Source organism: Lithobates pipiens, unplaced genomic scaffold (genome assembly GCF_037356315.1).
Source record: "Lithobates pipiens isolate NorthernLeopardFrog02 unplaced genomic scaffold, aLitPip1_a1.2 Scaffold_19, whole genome shotgun sequence".
Lineage (NCBI taxonomy): Eukaryota > Metazoa > Chordata > Amphibia > Anura > Ranidae > Lithobates > Lithobates pipiens.
Genome location: NW_027507764.1, coordinates 27,678,367 through 27,696,369, shown reverse-complemented (window position 1 = coordinate 27,696,369; position 18,003 = coordinate 27,678,367). Strand labels below are relative to the sequence as shown.

General features: G+C 48.0%; 1 protein-coding gene across 1 annotated transcript in view; it reads right to left on the bottom strand.

The window, feature by feature from the left end:
• LOC143998165 (vomeronasal type-2 receptor 26-like) overlaps positions 1-18,003 on the bottom strand; it is a 127,408-nt gene that overhangs the window by 18,460 nt on the left and 90,945 nt on the right. The window contains exon 4 of the mRNA XM_077493897.1: positions 7,804-8,016. Within this exon, the coding sequence (XP_077350023.1) occupies positions 7,804-8,016 (213 nt within the window). The remainder of the gene's footprint in view (positions 1-7,803; positions 8,017-18,003) is intronic.

Genomic DNA, 18,003 nt, shown 5'->3' with positions numbered 1-18,003 from the left:
TGGCAGACTCATCCTAAGCAGGCATTAAGAGGTGCAGGAGATGAGGGTGAGTGCACTGTCCTCGGTCCCCAGACGATGTGCATGCACACAAAATGCGTAGGTAGGAGCACAACATACTGACGTCACTCTGCCACATCTGGGCTCTGGAGTGGCAGCCATCTTGATATGTCCAGCCGGCTTGTGTATTATTGGCTACACATGAATCGTTATGCTGTGTATTTTACTTAACTTCCAATAAATACTACACTAGTGTACTACGTTTGGGCTCCTTTTGGTGAGCTCAGTGGCGGCTGGTGAAGTTTTAGAATGGGGGGCCCAAGACCCCGCCCTTCCTTTTCGACCCCTCACACTTCTAAAAAGCCACACCCCTTATAGAATCCACCCACTCTGTCCCTTGCATTCCACCCATAGTGTAAGTAGTATTCAGTGCAGCCTCACAGGACAGAATATTCAGTGCAGCCTCACATGACAGAGTATACGGCACAGCCTCATAGGACAGGGTATACAGCCCAGTCTCACAGGACAGAGTATACAGAGCAGCCTCAAAGGACACGGTATACAGCGCAGCCTCACAAGACAGCGTATACAGCGCAGCCTCACAAGACATATAGTATACAGCTCAGCCTCACAGGACATGGTATACAGATAAGCCTCACAGGACAGGGTATACAGCGCAGCCTCACAGGACATGGTATACAGCGCAGCCTCACAGGACAGGGTATACAACTCAGCCTCACAGGACAGGGTATACAACTCAGCCTCACAGGACATGGTATAAAGCCCAGCCTCACAGGACAGAGTATACAGCCCAGCCTCACAGGACAGAGTATACCGCTCACCTCAAAGGACAGGGTATACAGAGCAGTCTCACAGGACAGGGTATACAGCACAGCCTCATGGGACAGAGTATACAGCTCTGCCTCACAGGACAGGGTATACAGCGCAGCCTCACAGGACAGACTATACAGCTCAGCCTCACAGGACAGAGCGTACAGCTCAGCCTCACAGGACAGAGTATATATCTCAGCCTCACAGGACAGAATATTCAGTGCAGCCTCACATGACAGAGTATACAGCACAGCCTTACAGGACAGGGTATACAGCCCAGTCTCACAGGACAGAGTATACAACGCAGCCTCACAGGACAGGGTATACAGCTCAGCCTCACAGATCATGGGAAGATGGAGAGAGAGAGACTCCAATTCCTCCGCTCAGCTCACAGCACCAGGAGACATCCAGTAAAGCGACCACTAAAGCCTTTCAGCCTTCCCTGTACTCTAAGTTGTGTGTGTGGGCAGAAAAGGGCTGTTGGTGCGTGGGGGGCAGGGTTATCACAGAGGATATTGTCCTCGGTCCCCAGACGATGTGCATGCGCACAAAATGTGTAGGTAGGAGCACTACATACTGACGTCACGCTGCCACATCTGGGCTCTGGAGTGGCAGCCATCTTGATATGCCTCACAGGACAAAGTATACAGCTCAGCCTCACAGGACAGAGTATACAGCTCAGCCTCACAGGACAGAGTATATAGCTCAGCCTCACAGGACAGAGCATACAGCTCAGCCTCACAGGACAGCGTATACAGCTCAGCCTCACCGGACAGCGTATACAGCTCAGCCTCACCGGGCAGCGTATACAGCTCAGCCTCACCGGACAGCGTATACAGCTCAGCCTCACCGGGCAGCGTATACAGCTCAGCCTCACAGGACAGAGTATACAGCGCAGCCTCACAGGACAGAGTATACAGCGCAGCCTCACAGGACAGACTATACAGCTCAGCCTCACAGGACAGGGTATAGAGCTCAGCCTCACAGATCATGGTAAGATGGAGAGAGAGAGACTCCAATTCCTCCGCTCAGCTCACAGCACCAGGAGACATCCAGTAAAGCGACCACTAAAGTCTTTCAGCCTTCCCTGTACTCTAAGTTGTGTGTGAGGGCAGAAAAGGGCTGTTGGTGCGTGGGGGGAAGGGTTATCACAGAGGATATTGTCCTCGGTCCCCAGACGATGTGCATGCGCACAAAATGTGTAGGTAGGAGCACTACATACTGACGTCACGCTGCCACATCTGGGCTCTGGAGTGGCAGCCATCTTGATATGCCTCACAGGACAGGGTATACTGCGCAGTCTCACAGGACAGAGTATACAGCGCAGCCTCACAGGACAGAGTATACAGCGCAGCCTCACAGGACAGAGTATACAGCTCAGCCTCACAGGACAGAGTATACAGCTCAGCCTCACAGGACAGAGTATACAGCGCAGCCTCACAGGACAGAGTATACAGCTCAGCCTCACAGGACAGAGTATACAGCTCAGCTTTACAGGGCAGAGTATACAGCTCAGCCTCACAGGACAGAGTATACAGCTCAGCCTCACAGGACAGAGTATACAGCTCAGCCTCACAGGACAGAGTATACAGCTCAGCCTCACAGGACAGAGCATACATCTCAGCCTCACAGGACAGCGTATACAGCTCAGCCTCACTGGACAGTGTATACAGCTCAGCCTCACCGCACAGCGTATACAGCTCAGCCTCACCACACAGCGTATACACCTCAGCCTCACCAGACAGAGTATACAGCTTAGCCTCACAGGACAGAGTATACAGCTTAGCCTCACAGGACAGAGTATACAGCGCCGCCTCACAGGACAAAGTATACAGCGCTGCCTCACAGGACAGGATATACAGCTCAGCCTCACAGATCATGGTAAGATAGAGAGAGAGAGACTCCAATTCCCCTGCTCAGCTCACAGCACCAGGAGACATCAAGTAAAGCGACCACTAAAGCCTTTCAGCCTTCCCCATACTCTCAGTTGTGTGTGATGGCAAAGAAGGGCTGTTGGTGCGTGGGGGGCAGGGTTATCACAGAGGATATTGTCCTTGGTCCCCAGACGATGTGCATGCGCACAAAATGTTTAGGTAGGAGCACTACATACTGACGTCACGCTGCCACATCTGGGCTCTGGAGTGGCAAACATCTTGATATGCCTCACAGGACAGAATATACAGCTTAAGCTCACAGGACAGAGTATACAACTCAGCCTAACAGGACAGGGTATACAGCGCATTCTCACAGGACTAAGTATGCAGCGCAGCCTCACAGGACAGAGTATACAGCTTAGCCTCACAGGACAGGGTATACAGCTCAGCCTCACAAGACAGAGTATACAGCGCAGTCTCAAAGGACAGAGTATACAGCTTAGCATCACAGTACAGAGTATACAACTCAGCCTCACAGGACGGGGTATACAGCTCTGCCTCACAGGACAGGGTATACAGTGCAGCCTCACAGGACAGAGTATACAACTCAGCCTCACAGGACAGAGTATACAGCACAACCTCACAGGACAAAGTATACAGCTTAGCCTCACAGGACAGAGTATACAGCTCAGCCTCACAGGACAGAGTATACAGCTCAGCCTCACAGGACAGAGTATACAGCTCAGCCTCACAGGACAGAGTATACAGCTCAGCCTAACAGGACAGAGTATACAGCTCAGCCTCACAAGACAGAGTATACAGCTCAGCTTAACAGGACAGAGTATACAGCTCAGCCTCACCGGACAGCGTATACAGCTCAGCCTCACCGGACAGCGTATACAGCTCAGCCTCACCGGACAGCGTATACAGCTCAGCCTCACCGGACAGCGTATACAGCTCAGCCTCACAGGACAGAGTATACAGCTCAGCCTCACAGGACAGAGTATACAGCGCAGCCTCACAGGACAGAGTATACAGCTCAGCCTCACAGGACAGGGTATACAGCTCAGCCTTACAGATCATGGTAAGATGCAGAGAGAGAGACACTCCAATTCATCCGCTCAGCTCACAGCACCAGGAGACATCCACTAAAGTGACCACTAAAGCCTTTCAGCCTTCCCCGTACTCTCAGCTATGTGTGAGGCCAGAGAAGGGCTGTTGGTGCAGGGGGGCAGGGTTATCACAGAGGATATTGTCCTCTGTCCCCGGACGATGTGCATGTGCACAAAATGTGTAGGTAGGAGCACTACATACTGACGTCACACTGCCACATCTGGGCTCTGGAGTGGCAGCCATCTTGATATGCCTCACAGGACAGAGTATACAGATTAAGCTCACAGGACAGAATATACAGCACAGTCTCACAGGACAGGGTATACAGCGCAGTCTCACAGGACAGGGTATACAGCGTAGTCTCACAGGACAGAGTATACAGCACAGTCTCACAGGACAGGGTATACAGCTCAGCCTCACATGACAGGGTATACAGCTCAGCCTCACAGGACAGAGTATACAGCGCAGTCTCACAGGACAGAGTATACAGCTTAGCCTCACAGGACAGAGTATACAACTCAGCCTCACAGGACAGGGTATTCAGCTCTGCCTCACAGGACAGAATATACAGCACAACCTCACAGGACAGAGTATACAGCTTAGCCTCACAGGACAGAGTATACAGCACAACCTCACAGGACAGAGTATACAGCTTAGCCTCACAGGACAGAGTATACAACTCAGCCTCACAGGACAGAGTATGCAACTCAGCCTCACAGGACAGGGTATACAGCACAGTCTCACAGGACAGAGTTTACAGCACAGCCTCACAGGACAGAATATACAACTCAGCCTTACAGGACAGAGTATACAGCACAACCTCACAGGACAGAGTATACAGCTCAGCCTCACAGGACAGAGTATACAGCTCAGCCTCACAGGACAGAGTATACAGCTCAGCATCACAGATCATGGTAAGATGGAGAGAGAGAGACTCCAATTCCTCCGCTTAGCTCACAGCACCAGGAGACATCCAGTAAAGCGACCACTAAAGCCTTTCAGCCTTCCCCGTACTCTCAGTTGTGTGTGAGGGCAGAGAAAGGCTGTTGGTGCGGGGGGGGGGGGGGGGGGGGCAGGGTTATCACAGAGGATATTGCAGGTCTATCCGTGCACGAAGTTCAGCTGCTTGCTCTGCTCAGACTGCCTCCTCCTCCCCTTATATCTACCTTACGTTCTCTCATTCTTCCAGCACAGACTGCCATCCTCTGTCTCTCTAGTCAGAGACAGCACGCAGCCAGACCCAGGACAGGAGAGCCGCACATCCATTTACACAGAGCGGAGATCTCGTAGTGCTCGACGTGGCCACATTGTAATTTCCCGCCTCCTGCAGCCTGCAGCACCTATTAAGAACGTCACACGTCCCGTGGTCCCGGCATTGAATCAGTGTGACGTTCATCATAGGCGCTGCAGGCTCCAGGAGGCAGGACTTCGTATGTCACTCGGCGGCGCTCGGAGTTGGATCGGTCCCCGCTGGCTGCCGCTGAGTGGCTGCACAGGCTTGGGGCTAATAATAGAATTATGAATGCTCGAGACCTGGTGCTTTTTGGGGGCCCACTTGGGGCTCCAACATTCCTCTGCCCCCCCCCCCTTCCGACGCCAATGTCTGGGTGGGAAACCTTTGTGTTATGGACTTTTTTTTGCCTTTTTAATAACAATGGGCTGCCATGCCCTAAAATATAGTTCCTGACTGGCTTGAATCACTGACAACTGCAACTACCACGAGATCTTACGATCCCTCATGTCACACTATCTCCAACTTCACACTGCAAATGCTTCCTATTGGAAGGAACCTTTTATAGTGTGGGGTGGGACTATGGGGTTTATTTACTAAAGCCGGAGAGTGCACAATCAAGCTCACTTCTGCATAGAAACCAATCATTTTCTATACTCAGCTTGTTTATTTAAGCTTTGGCAATACAACCTGGAAGCTGATTGGTTTCAATGCAGAAGTGAGCCTGATTTTGCATTCTCCAGCTTTAGTAAATAAACCCCTATAAGTACTAAGCCGTGATTGGAGAAAGTCATCTTCACTTTGTCCAATCAGGGCTCTGACAGTGCTAATTGGCGAAGCCTTGCACCTGACCAGCAGTCAGGTGCAAGGCTTCATCCAATTAGGGCCCTAGAATGCACTGTGAAGCTTGTAGTGCATTGTAGGGTGCTTGAGGGTCAAACAGGTGAAGTGCGGACCAAACTTTTGCACGGCTCGAACTGTTCGCCCATCACTATGGATAGGCAGTCAGAAAGTAAAAGCTGTGTAAATTCCAGTATATATATATATATATATATATATATATATATACATATTTTTTTTTTACCAAAAACATGTAGCAAAATACATCTTGGCCTAAATTTATGAAGAAATTTGATTTTATTGGATATGTTTTATAACAGAAAGAGGAAATATTTTTTTTTCAAAATTGTTGGTCTTTTTTGGTTTATAATAATAAAAAAACCAAGTGGTGATCAAATACCACCAAAAGAAAGCTCTGTTTGTGTGAAATAAATTATATAAGTGTCATCTGTGTACAGTGTTGCATGATTGAGAAATCACCAGTTAAACTAGAGAAGTGCTGAAAAGCAAAAAATGCTCTGGTCATGAAGTAAAATCTTCTGGAGGTCAAGTGGATAAAAACCAACTTTTTCATGGTGTGGGCATTTGTATTTCTTTGTCAATGAGTAATAAGTGATATTATGTACCCTGTAGTCATTCACGCACAGGGGCTGGAATGTTTTGGAGGCCCCGTATTCTAAAATGGGCTATCAGATTCTGATAAGTGCAACTATAAACCCCCACATTCCATTTGGGACGCAGGATATGAGATGAGTTTGTTGCCTCCCAACATGGGCACAGGGTACATTGTAAGCGGGGGGAGATGTGGTCTTTTATGGTTAAAAAACGGGTTTGAATACTTGTTGCTTCCCCTTTTCTGGACACCCAGGCTGCAAGCCTCGATAAGGGTCTGATATATATTTTAGGGTTGGCCCTTGCTATTGTTTTCATACATGGGACAATGCACATTTTTGTAAAACAAAAAAAATGGCATGGGGTCTTCCTAAAAAATCAAAATAGACCCTTATACATTCACCCTGGGCCACCAGGAAAGGGAGGGCGGCAAATGTGTAGCCCTCCTCTCTGGCCTTGTCCAGCTCGAGCTTCTCTGCACCTGTTGTGTCACTGATCTTCCTAGAGCCATATTCATTCATTCATTCATTCATTCAAGACTCGTGTCTTGAGGACTCTAATTGTTGGTGGCACTAGGTTCATGACAGGTTGGCCTTCACAAGTGTCTGAGGTCATTGTATCTAAATCTATCCCATAATGACATCGGTCACTGCTCAGAATCTCCCATCAACTGTCATAATGACTGATGTCACTGAATTCAATGTGTTACTTTCACATCTAATATATTATCTCACAACTGTCACACCTACTAATGTCACTGTATATAGTCTGTCACCAACTAGCAGATGTATTCCTGTATGGTCACATTAGATCAGGCACCATGTATCCTGGAGACACCTCTAGGAGCTCTGCAGGTTCCTATGAAATTTATGTTGACCAGCAACATGAAAAACACAATGAGGCACCCAGTTAGAATTCGTTTTTTTCCATGTATATGTATTTTATATATTTCAAGAAGTGCTAAGAACATGTAAGGACATTCTAAACTTCTTGAGGACCCCATTGGATGTATTACGGCCAATCTCTTGATTTCAGTGCTGCTGTTTCTCTTTAATAATTATATCTCATGTCACATATTCCAAAGATTTATTCCATAACACATCTATACACAAAATAGAATATAAATATCTTGTAAGAAATGTTCTACATCACCAAAATTACCGCTATCAACAACCTTCACTGACTCCAAAAATGAGCATGGGCATGTACATTTTCTAGTATATCTTAAAACAAGGCTAAAAGATCCTTATAATTCCAAATTATGGACCAAAAGATATAAACAGAAAACATCAAGTCATTTCTTACTTTGCCGGTTGTCCACAAGTGGGGATCGATCATATTGGCAAAAGTTTTAGGCTCATGGTCTGGCCCCCGAAGAGTGGAAATTGTAGACAAAATATATGAACTGTTAAGAAAAAGCAAGCTTTCTAAAATGAGATCACTTGGAATTTCTTTCCTCTCATTAAAGGAGATATCGGCTCTGGACGTGAAATGAACATTTCTCACATATTTGTGCAGCTTTTCATGGAAGACAGAAATACACACATCATCATATATACAGTTATACAAAGTCTGAGATAAAATACAACGTATTCAGATTCAATGTACTAGGTGACATTTCTATAGCAATGAAGGAATCAGGAGAATCACTCATTGTTTATTTTTTAATTATCCTGCCATGTCTCCATATACGTCTCTCTGATGTGAACAATAATCCTTCAACCCCCTAATCCTGAGAATCATCAACCGCTTGTTTTATTTTCAGATTGGATCATTTTGTATACAGTGCCTTGAAAAAGTATTCACACCCCTTGAAATTTTCCACAATTTGTCATGTTACAACCAAAAACATTAATGTATTTTATTGGAATTTTATGTGATAGCCCTTGTACACACGGTTGGACATTCCGACTAGGGATGGCCGAACGGTTCGCCCGGCGGTCGTTTCGTGGCGAATTTCGGCTGTTCGCCGTCCGCCCGATCGGCGGACTATTGCCGCCGTTCGCCCCGGCGGACTTCCCTGTTTACTGTGTAAAAGAACTTTGACCTATGATGACACATCCATCATGGGGTACAGGACAGCCAATTGAGACATTACAGCACATGGACACTTGGACATTCCCCCTAACTTATAAATAGACCCGATCCGGCGGCCATTTTACATTCTTTCTTCTGTCACTATAGGGAGAGGTTGCTGTGTGGAGCAGGGAGAGACTTCAGTGACCCAAATCTCTTCTATTAGGTCCACAAAAGTTCTTTTAAGGACTGGTATCATGGTATAGGTGTTAGGTGTAGTTCAGGATATAGGTTTGAGGCACTGCTATTCAAGTCATTGTTGCAGCTGCCTGAGTGTCTTTTGTCAGTGTAGAGAGAGGGACAGGACGCTGTGTGCTGCAGTCAGTTTAATCATTAGCTGTTACTATTAGGTCCACAAAAGTGCTATTCAAGTTATTGTTCCAGCAGCCTCTGTTTTGTCAGTTTAAATAGGGACAGGCAGGAAGCTGTGTGTGAGGCAGTGAGGGACAGTCAGTTTAATCAGTAGCTGTTACTATTAGGTCCACAAAGGTTCTTTTCAGGACTGGTATGGTAATAGGCTTGTACACGTATAATATTCTTTCTTCCAAATATAGAAAGAATATTATACTTGACTGCTGCCCTTCTGCTGCAGTAGTCCTTTATCAGTATAGGGAATGAGGTACAGTCTGCTAATCATTCACAACCTACTTGTTCCACAAAAGTCCTTATAAGGACTGGTAAGGTCTAGGGTACTACAGTACATGGGGTTGAGTGAGGTACAGTCTGCTATTCCTTAAGGACTGGTATAGGTCCACAATACATAGGGTTGAGGTGCACTACTGCTGACTGCTGCCCTACTGCTGCAGTAGTCCTTTATCAGTATAGGGACTGAGGTACAGTCTGCTAATCATTCACAACCTACTTGTTCCACAAAGGTCCTTATAAGGACTGGTAAGGTATAGGGTACTACAGTACATAGGGTTGAGTGAGGTACAGTCTGCTATTCCTTAAGGGCTGGTATAGGTCCACAATACATAGGGTTGAGGTGCACTACTGCTGCCCTACTGCTGCAGTAGTCCTTTATCAGTATAGGGACTGAGAGTTTTGTCACAGGGTCATTTAAAAAATGACAGGCAGAGGAAGAGGCAGGCCCTTCCGCAGGGGTGGTAGGGGTAGGGCAGGAGCAACAGGCTTGAGCCAAAGTGGGAAGTTGCAGAAGATGCGTTCAATTACTTTAAAGGACGCACCAGACTTGGTTGAGTGGCTCACTCAGCCTTACTCTTCTGCACCCTCCTCATCCTCTCGATCTGCACCCTCTTCTTTACTCTCTGCTATGTGCACCCCCAAAGACACTACCACCAACACCACCACCACCACATACCTTCCGCTTGAGTCACAGAAATTATTTTCCGATCCATATCAAGACATTTATGATGCGCAGCCACTCTTGGTATTGGATTAGGAAGAGGAGGTAGCAACAACCGCCACTCAGCAGTCTGACGACAGTACCCAGATCAGCCCAAGGAGGAGGTTGGTCCCCGGTGTTGCTGCCTACTCCGAGATCTCTACTTATAGCGGTGGGGAAGGTGACGTCGATGATGACGTGTCTAGTGATGTCACGTGGGTGCCCACAAGAGAGGAAGAGGAGGGGAGTTCAGAGGGAGATATGGACCAGCAGATAGGGAGGAGAAGCAGGAATAACTTACATTGCACAGGAGGGACAAAGCAGACTGCTAATGTATCAGGAGCGAGTCATCGACCATGTATGGTCACATCTGGCGCTCCCAGGACACCGGCACATGGCTCCGCAATGTGGGCTTTTTTTAACGTGTCCGCTGCTGACAATAGCGTTGCCATCTGCAATCTTTGCAGTCAACGCATTAGTCGCGGTAAGCCCAACACTCACCTAGGGACGACCGCCTTAAGAAGGCACATGAGCAGCCATCACCGAGCCCAGTGGGAGCAACGGAACACACAAAGCCACACTCCAGGCTCTCACCGTCCAGCCTCGTCTTCTACTTCTCCTTCTCCTCTCTCCTCACAATTGTCCTCCACTCCACCTTCCATCACACCAAGCTCACGGTTTTTTCTGCAAAAAGGCAGGCTTCCGTGGGCCTAATGTTCAAGCGTAAAAAAAATGATGACGCCGGATAACCCTCTTGCCCAACGGTTGACGGCTGGCTTGTCAGAACTGATAGCCCGCCAACTACTGCCACATAAACTGGTGGACTCGGAGGCCTTTCGAAAATTTGTGGCCATTGGAACACCACAATGGAAGGTCCCAGGAAGGAAGTATTTCTCAGAGAAGGGCATCCCAGAGCTATATGGCCATGTTCAGCGGCAAGTGAATGTATCTCTGGCACACAGTGTTGGTGCCAAGATACATCTGACCACAGACACCTGGTCTAGCAAACACGGGCAGGGAAGGTATATCACTTTTACTGCCCACTGGGTGAACCTTCTGACGGCCGTCAAGCATGTAACCCGTGGCACCCGTGTAGATTTGGTTTTACCGCCACGGATTGCATGCAGGCCTGGCTCTTTGTCTCCTCCTCCTCCTACTCCATCCTCCTCCCTCTCCTCCTCGGCTGACTCCTCCTTTTCCGCTGTTAGCGTCTCTTCCTCTGTGCCGCCCAAGCTCCCCAGAACCTATTCGACATGCCAGGTGAGACGTTGCCATGCTGTGCGGCGTCTGTTGTGCCTGGAAGCCAAGAGCCACACTGGCCCGACACTCCTTTCAGCTTTGTGTTCACAGGCAGATCAGTGGCTAACACCGCTCAATTTGACAGTTGGTAAAGTGGTGTGTGACAACGGTGACAATCTGCTTAGCGCATTGAAACAGGGCAAAATTACGCACGTGCCATGCATGGCACACGTCTTAAACTTGGTCGTGCAGCGATTCGTTGTCAAATACCCTGGGGTCCAGGACATCTTGCGGCAGGCAAGGAAAATCTCTGCCCATTTCAGAAGATCTTACACGGCCATGGCTCGCCTTGCTGACATTCAGTGGCGACACAATCTGCCGGTCAGACGTCTTATTTGCGATTGCCCGACGCGATGGAACTCAACCTTCTATATGCTTGATAGGCTGCTCCAGCAGAAACGTGCAGTTAACGTCTACCTGTATGAACTCTGTGGCAGAACAGGTTCTGGGGAGCTGTTTTTTTTTTCACCGCGCCAGTGGCTGCTCATGCGCGACGCATGCAGACTTCTGTGGCCATTTGAGGAGATCACCAAACTGGTCAGTCGCAGCCATGGCGCCATCAGTGACATGGTACCTTATGCCTTCTTTATGGAGCGTGCATTGCGTTGTGTCATTGATCAAGCTGTGGAGGAGCAGGAGCGGGAAGATGAGGAAGTCGCAATGCTGGATGAATTCCCAGGGGGGGCTACTCTGAGACAAGTAAACAACAGGAGTCTGAAGAGGAGTCAGAGGAGGATGGTGCCAGGGCGGATGAGGAGGAGCAAGAAGAGCATGCTTTAAACCTTTCTGGGATCCCTGTTGTTGTGCGTGGATAGGGAGAGGAGAATGAAGAGGATGACATTATCCTGGATGATGAGCAGGAGCCAGGCCACCACACCGCTTCCAGTTTAGTGCAAATGGGGGCCTTCATGCTCCAGTGTTTTAATAGGGACCCCCGTATAAAAAGCATAAGGGTCAAGGACCAGTACTGGGTGGCAACGTACTTAGACCCCCGGTACAAACACAAAATGGCGGAAATGTTACCGCCATCACAGAGGGCTGTCAGAATGGAGCACTTCCAGGCCTTGCTTCGATAAATGCTGCATTCTGCTTTTGCGTGCGCTGGCAGAGGAGCAATTCCCACTCCCAGAGAAGGAGTTGTGTGTACCAATCCAACAGCGCCTGCAAGAAGAGGCCGGTTTGAAGATGTGTTGGTGACTTCGGATATGAGGTCATTCTTTCAGCCGACCCATCGACAGGTGTCATCCGGATCCAGCATCAAGGAACGCCTAGACCGTCAGGTGTCCGACTACATCGGGTTAACGGTCGATGTGGATGCTCTGAGGAGTGATGAACCCCTGGACTACTGGGTGGACATGCTTGACCTCTGGCCAGAGCTTGCCCAATTTGCAATCGAACTGTTGGCTTGCCCCTCGTCCAGTGTCCTGTCCGAAAGGACGTTCAGCGTAGCAGGGGGGATCATGACCGATAAGCATACTCGCCTAGCTCATGACAGTGTTAACTACCTCACATTTCTAAAAATGAATGAGGCATGGATATCAGAGGAATTCAACACATGTGACCAGTAGACCATGTATATGTCTATAAACAATTTTTTTAATCGAGCATACAGACCTTCTTTCTTCATTTGGCTCACTTCCTTGTCCAAAAAAAACCCACTGTACTATATGCCCGTACCCCCCTGTTCGAAGAGGTTGAGCGGTGTCATATTTCTACTGGGGCTGCTTATTATGAGGGGCTCCCACCATCCCTGTGCTGTGCTGACTTCCTCCTGGGGCTGTACCTCTGCTGTGCATATTATGAGGGGCTCCCACCATCCCTGTGCTATGCTCATTATGAGGGGCTCCCACCATCCCTGTGCTGTTCTGACTTCCTCCTGGGGCTGCTTATTATGAGGGGCTCCCACCATCCCTGTGCTATGCTGACTTCCTCCTGGGGCTGCTTATTATGAGGGGCTCCCACCATCCCTGTGCTATGCTGACATCCTCCTGGGGCTGCTTATTATGAGGGGCTCCCACCATCCCTGTGCTGTGCTGACTTCCTCCTGGGGCTGTACCTCTGCTGTGCATATTATGAGGGGCTCCCACCATCCCTGTGCTATGCTGACTTCCTCCTGGGGCTGCTTACGGTGCTGGTGTCAGTGCTGTATATCACGGTGCTGGTGTGAGTGCTTTATGTCACGCTGCTGATGTCAGTGCTCTCTATCACGGTGCTGGTGTCAGTGCTGTATATCACGGTGCTGGTGTGAGTGCTTTATGTCACACTGCTGATGTCAGTGCTCTCTATCACGGTGCTGGTGTCAGATCACTCTATCACGGTGCAGGTGTCATTGCTGTATGTCACGCTGCTGATGTCAGTGCTCTCTATCACGGTGCTGCTGTCAGTGCTGTATATCACGGTGCAGGTGTCAGTGCTGTATATCACGGTGCTGGTGTGAGTGCTTTATGTCACGCTGCTGATGTCAGTGCTCTCTATCACAGTGCTGTTGTCAGATCACTCTATCACGGTGCTGGTGTCATTGCTGTATGTCACGCTGCTGATGTCAGTGCTCTCTATCACGGTGCTGCTGTCAGTGCTGTATATCACGGTGCAGGTGTCAGTGCTGTATATCACGGTGCTGGTGTGAGTGCTTTATGTCACGCTGCTGATGTCAGTGCTCTCTATCACAGTGCTGTTGTCAGATCACTCTATCACGGTGCTGGTGTCATTGCTGTATGTCACGCTGCTGATGTCAGTGCTCTCTATCACGGTGCTGGTGTCAGATGAATCTGTCACGGTGCAGGTGTCATTGCTGTATGTCACGCTGCTGATGTCAGTGCTCTCTATCACGGTGCTGGTGTCAGATCACTCTATCACGGTGCAGGTGTCATTGCTGTATGTCACGCTGCTGGTGATCATCTCCTGCACCCTCTTCTTTGCCTACCCTGACCTTCCCTCTCCTCCATTGCCTTCATGCGCTCCACAGTCCTGAATTGTCACAACAATTTCACATATAAAAAAAGAATGATTGTAGTTGTCGATCCCAGATTCACCTCATACATGTGTTATGTCATTGGCCATGTGGTGGGACTATGTTTGCACAGCTAGTAATTATTTTGTGGCTGCAAATTTGGCCTGTAGGTTTTTCAAAGTTCGCCTCCCATTGATAGTTCGCGAACTATCGGCTGCGTTCGCGATCCGCGTTCGCGAAACGTCCCGTCGGAAGTTCGTCCATCACTAATTCCGACAACCAAATCCGTCAAATTTTGTCCGACGGATTTTGTCCGAAACTGGTGTTGCATACACACGGTCGGACAAAGTTGTCCGAAAATCCGATCGTTCAGAACGTGATGACGATCGGATCATGTTGTCGGAAAATTTTATAGCCCAGCTCTAAAACTTTGTCGGTTGGATATTCCGACGGGAACAGTCCGATGGAGCCCACACGCGGTCGGATTATCCAAAAACACGGTCCGATTGGACATTTTCCGCCAGAATGTCCGACCGTGTGTACAAGGGCATAGAGATAGACCAACACAAAGTGGCACATAATTGTGAAGTGGAAGGAAAATGATAAATGGTTTTCAAAGCTTTTTACAAATAAATATGTGAAAAGTGTGGCATGCATTTGTATTCAGCCCCCCCCCCCCCCCCAAGTCAATACTTTGTGGAACCCCCTTTCTCTGCAATTATAGCTGCAAGTCTTTTGGGGATGTCTCTACCAGCTTGGCACCTCTAGAGAGTGAAATGTTTGCCTTCTTTTCAAAATAGCTGAAGCTCTGTCTGATTGGATGGAGAGTGTCTGTGAACAGCAATTTTCAAGTCTTGCCATAGATTCTCTTAGATTTAGGTCTGGACTTTGACTGGGCCATTCTAATACAGGCTTTGATCTAAACCATTCCATTGTAGCTCTGGCTGTATGTTTAGGGTCGTTGTCCTGTCAAAAGGTGAACCTCTACCCCAGTCTCAAGTCTTTTGCATACTCTAACAGGTTTTCTTATAAGATTGTCCTGTATTTGGCTCCATCCATCTTCCCATCAACTCTGACCAGCTTCCCTGTCCCTGCTGAAGAAAATCATCCCCCCAACATGATTCTGCCACCACCATGTTTCACGGTGGGGATGGTGTGTTCAGGGTGATGTGCAGCGTTAGTTTTCCGCCACACATATGTTTTTGCTTTTAGGCCACAAAGGTTCATTTTTGGTCTCATGTGACCAGAGCACCTTCTTCCGCATGTTTGCTGTTTCCCCCACATGTCTTCTCACAAACTGCAAATTGGGCTCCTATTGGCTTTCTTTCAACAATGGCTTTCTTCTTGCCACTCTTCCATAAGGCCAGATTTGTGGAGTGCACGACTAATGCCTTGTACACATGGTCGGACATTCCGACAACAACATCCATCGATTTTTTTTCCCGACGGATTTTGTCCTAAACTGCTGTTGCATACACACGGTCAGACAAAGTTGTCGGAAAATCCGATCGTTCGGGACGTGATGGCGTTCGTTCCTTATGACGTGACTACGTAGAGGCTAGTAGCCAATAGCTTTGGTCTCGTAATTTGATCTGAGCATGCGTGGCACTTTGTCCGATCGGAATTCTCTACAAACGATCGGAAAAAGTCAGATCAGATTATTTGTCGGGAAAATTTGAGATGCTGCTCTCAAATTTTTTCTGTCATAATTTCTGACGGAAAAGTCCAAAAGAGCCCACACACGATCGGATTTTCCGACAATATAATCCGATCAGACCTTTCCGTCTGAATTTCCGACCGGGCATAATAGTTGTCCTGTGGACAAAGTTACCATGGGCCACTTGGCTGCTTCTCTGATGCATGCTCTCCTTGCCTGTCAGTTTAGGTGGACGGCCATGTCTTGGTAGTTCTTTTTTTTAATCAGAAAAGTTTTTATTTTGTCATAGTAACAAATATACATTCCATATATAGACATTTAAGTGATACATGAAGTCAGATATCAACAGTATTATATGTATTTGTTGGTCTACAGCCTGGAACTTAGTTCTGACATTCCTAACATTATATTTATATTGTGCGTTAGTCATTTCTGCTATTAGATCTATGCATTTTTTTTTATATATTAGTAGACAAAGTACTTGACATATTGGTATTTCTTGATAAAACTGAACCATCAACCTTCCAACGGGAAGGCGAACCTAACCGATGTATTCTCTCACCACTGCAGACCAAATGAGTTACTGCGGAGTAGCCTTCTGATTGAACCCCAAGAGGATGGCATCAAGGATAGTCTCTGTGTCAACAGACCATTCTACCACTATATAGTGTTTTTAGATGATACAGATAGTTGGCCAATGCTCGCAAACATTCGATGGCGACTGGTGACCAAATCACTCTATTCAAGACTAAGCGGAGCCAGCGGTATACGCAAGTAGTCATACTTTAAACTTGTTTGTGATACGCTGTACTTAAAGAGGAAGTAAATCCGGCCTACGCTTGCATCCATCTTGGACTGTGGGAAGAGGAAATAGTCTATGGGACGCCTATGTACCTGGGCCACCTACACACGTGGCTCAGGTACATAGATGATGTCCTAATGATCTGGAGGGGTGATGAACACTCCCTTAATGAATTTATGAATGTTCTTAATATGAATGATTGTAATATCAGATTAACATATGTCTGGGACCCAGAGAGAATTTCATTCCTGGATCTCACGATTAGCATGGCTGATTTATCATTATCTACCCAAACTTTTCAGAAAGATACCTCTGCAAATACACTACTGATGGCAGATAGTCACCATCCACAGTGGCTTAAAGCGGAAGTCCACCCTAAAGTGGACCTTCCGCTCATTGGAATCCTCCCCCCCTCCGGCACCACAATTGGCACCTTTCAGGGGGGAGGGGGGTGCAGGTACCTGTACAGTACAGGTATCTGCACCCACTTCCGGCGTAGCTATCTGCGGAAAGGGGCGTAGATTACGCCCCTTTCCGAAAGTCCCCCGCTGCCTGCTGGGAAACACACGGATCCCAGAGGCAGCGGGACCATCCTTATTGCGCAGCGCGACTCGTGCATGCACAGTAGGGAACCGGGAAATGAAGCCGAAAGGCTCCACTTCCTGATTTCCATACCCAAGATGGCGGCGGCAGCACACGAGAGACGATCGAGAGATCGGCTTCGGGTGCCGACATCGTGGGCGCGCTGGGCGGGTAAGTGTCCTTATTTTAAAAGTCAGCAGCTGCAGTATTTGTAGCTGCTGGCTTTTAAAAAAAAAAAAATGGTGGAACTCCCGGCGGACTCCCGCTTTAAAAACGGTATCCCAGTAGGACAGTTTCCACGCATTAAACGGAACTGTTCAAATGCAGAGGATTACAAACGAGAGAGCGACGAACTTTATAAACGATTTAGGGAAAGGGGATATTCGCACAAACAGATTAGAAGAGCGAAACGGAAATCAGCAGAGAGAAATCGATCTTCACTGTTAGAACAGAAGGCCCCTGAGATCATGTCCACTGAAAATGAAGGATCCCCTGTTAGGATAATCACTCAGTTTGGTGCAGAATGGGAAACAGTACGGTCTATCCTTCAGAAACACTGGGACATCTTGACAAGTGCTCCTGGTCTGGCCAGGATTGTGGGTCCTAAGCCGACAATGGTGGCGAGACGGGAAAGAAATTTAGGTGATCGACTAATAGTCTCAGAGTATGTACGAGGTACAAATGAGTCATGGTTATCCCAGTTTCCACGCAGTAAGGGGATGTTCCCATGCGGACATTGCCAGGTTTGTCCCTATGTACACCGCACTTCAGGATTCAGTGATGCACAAAATAAA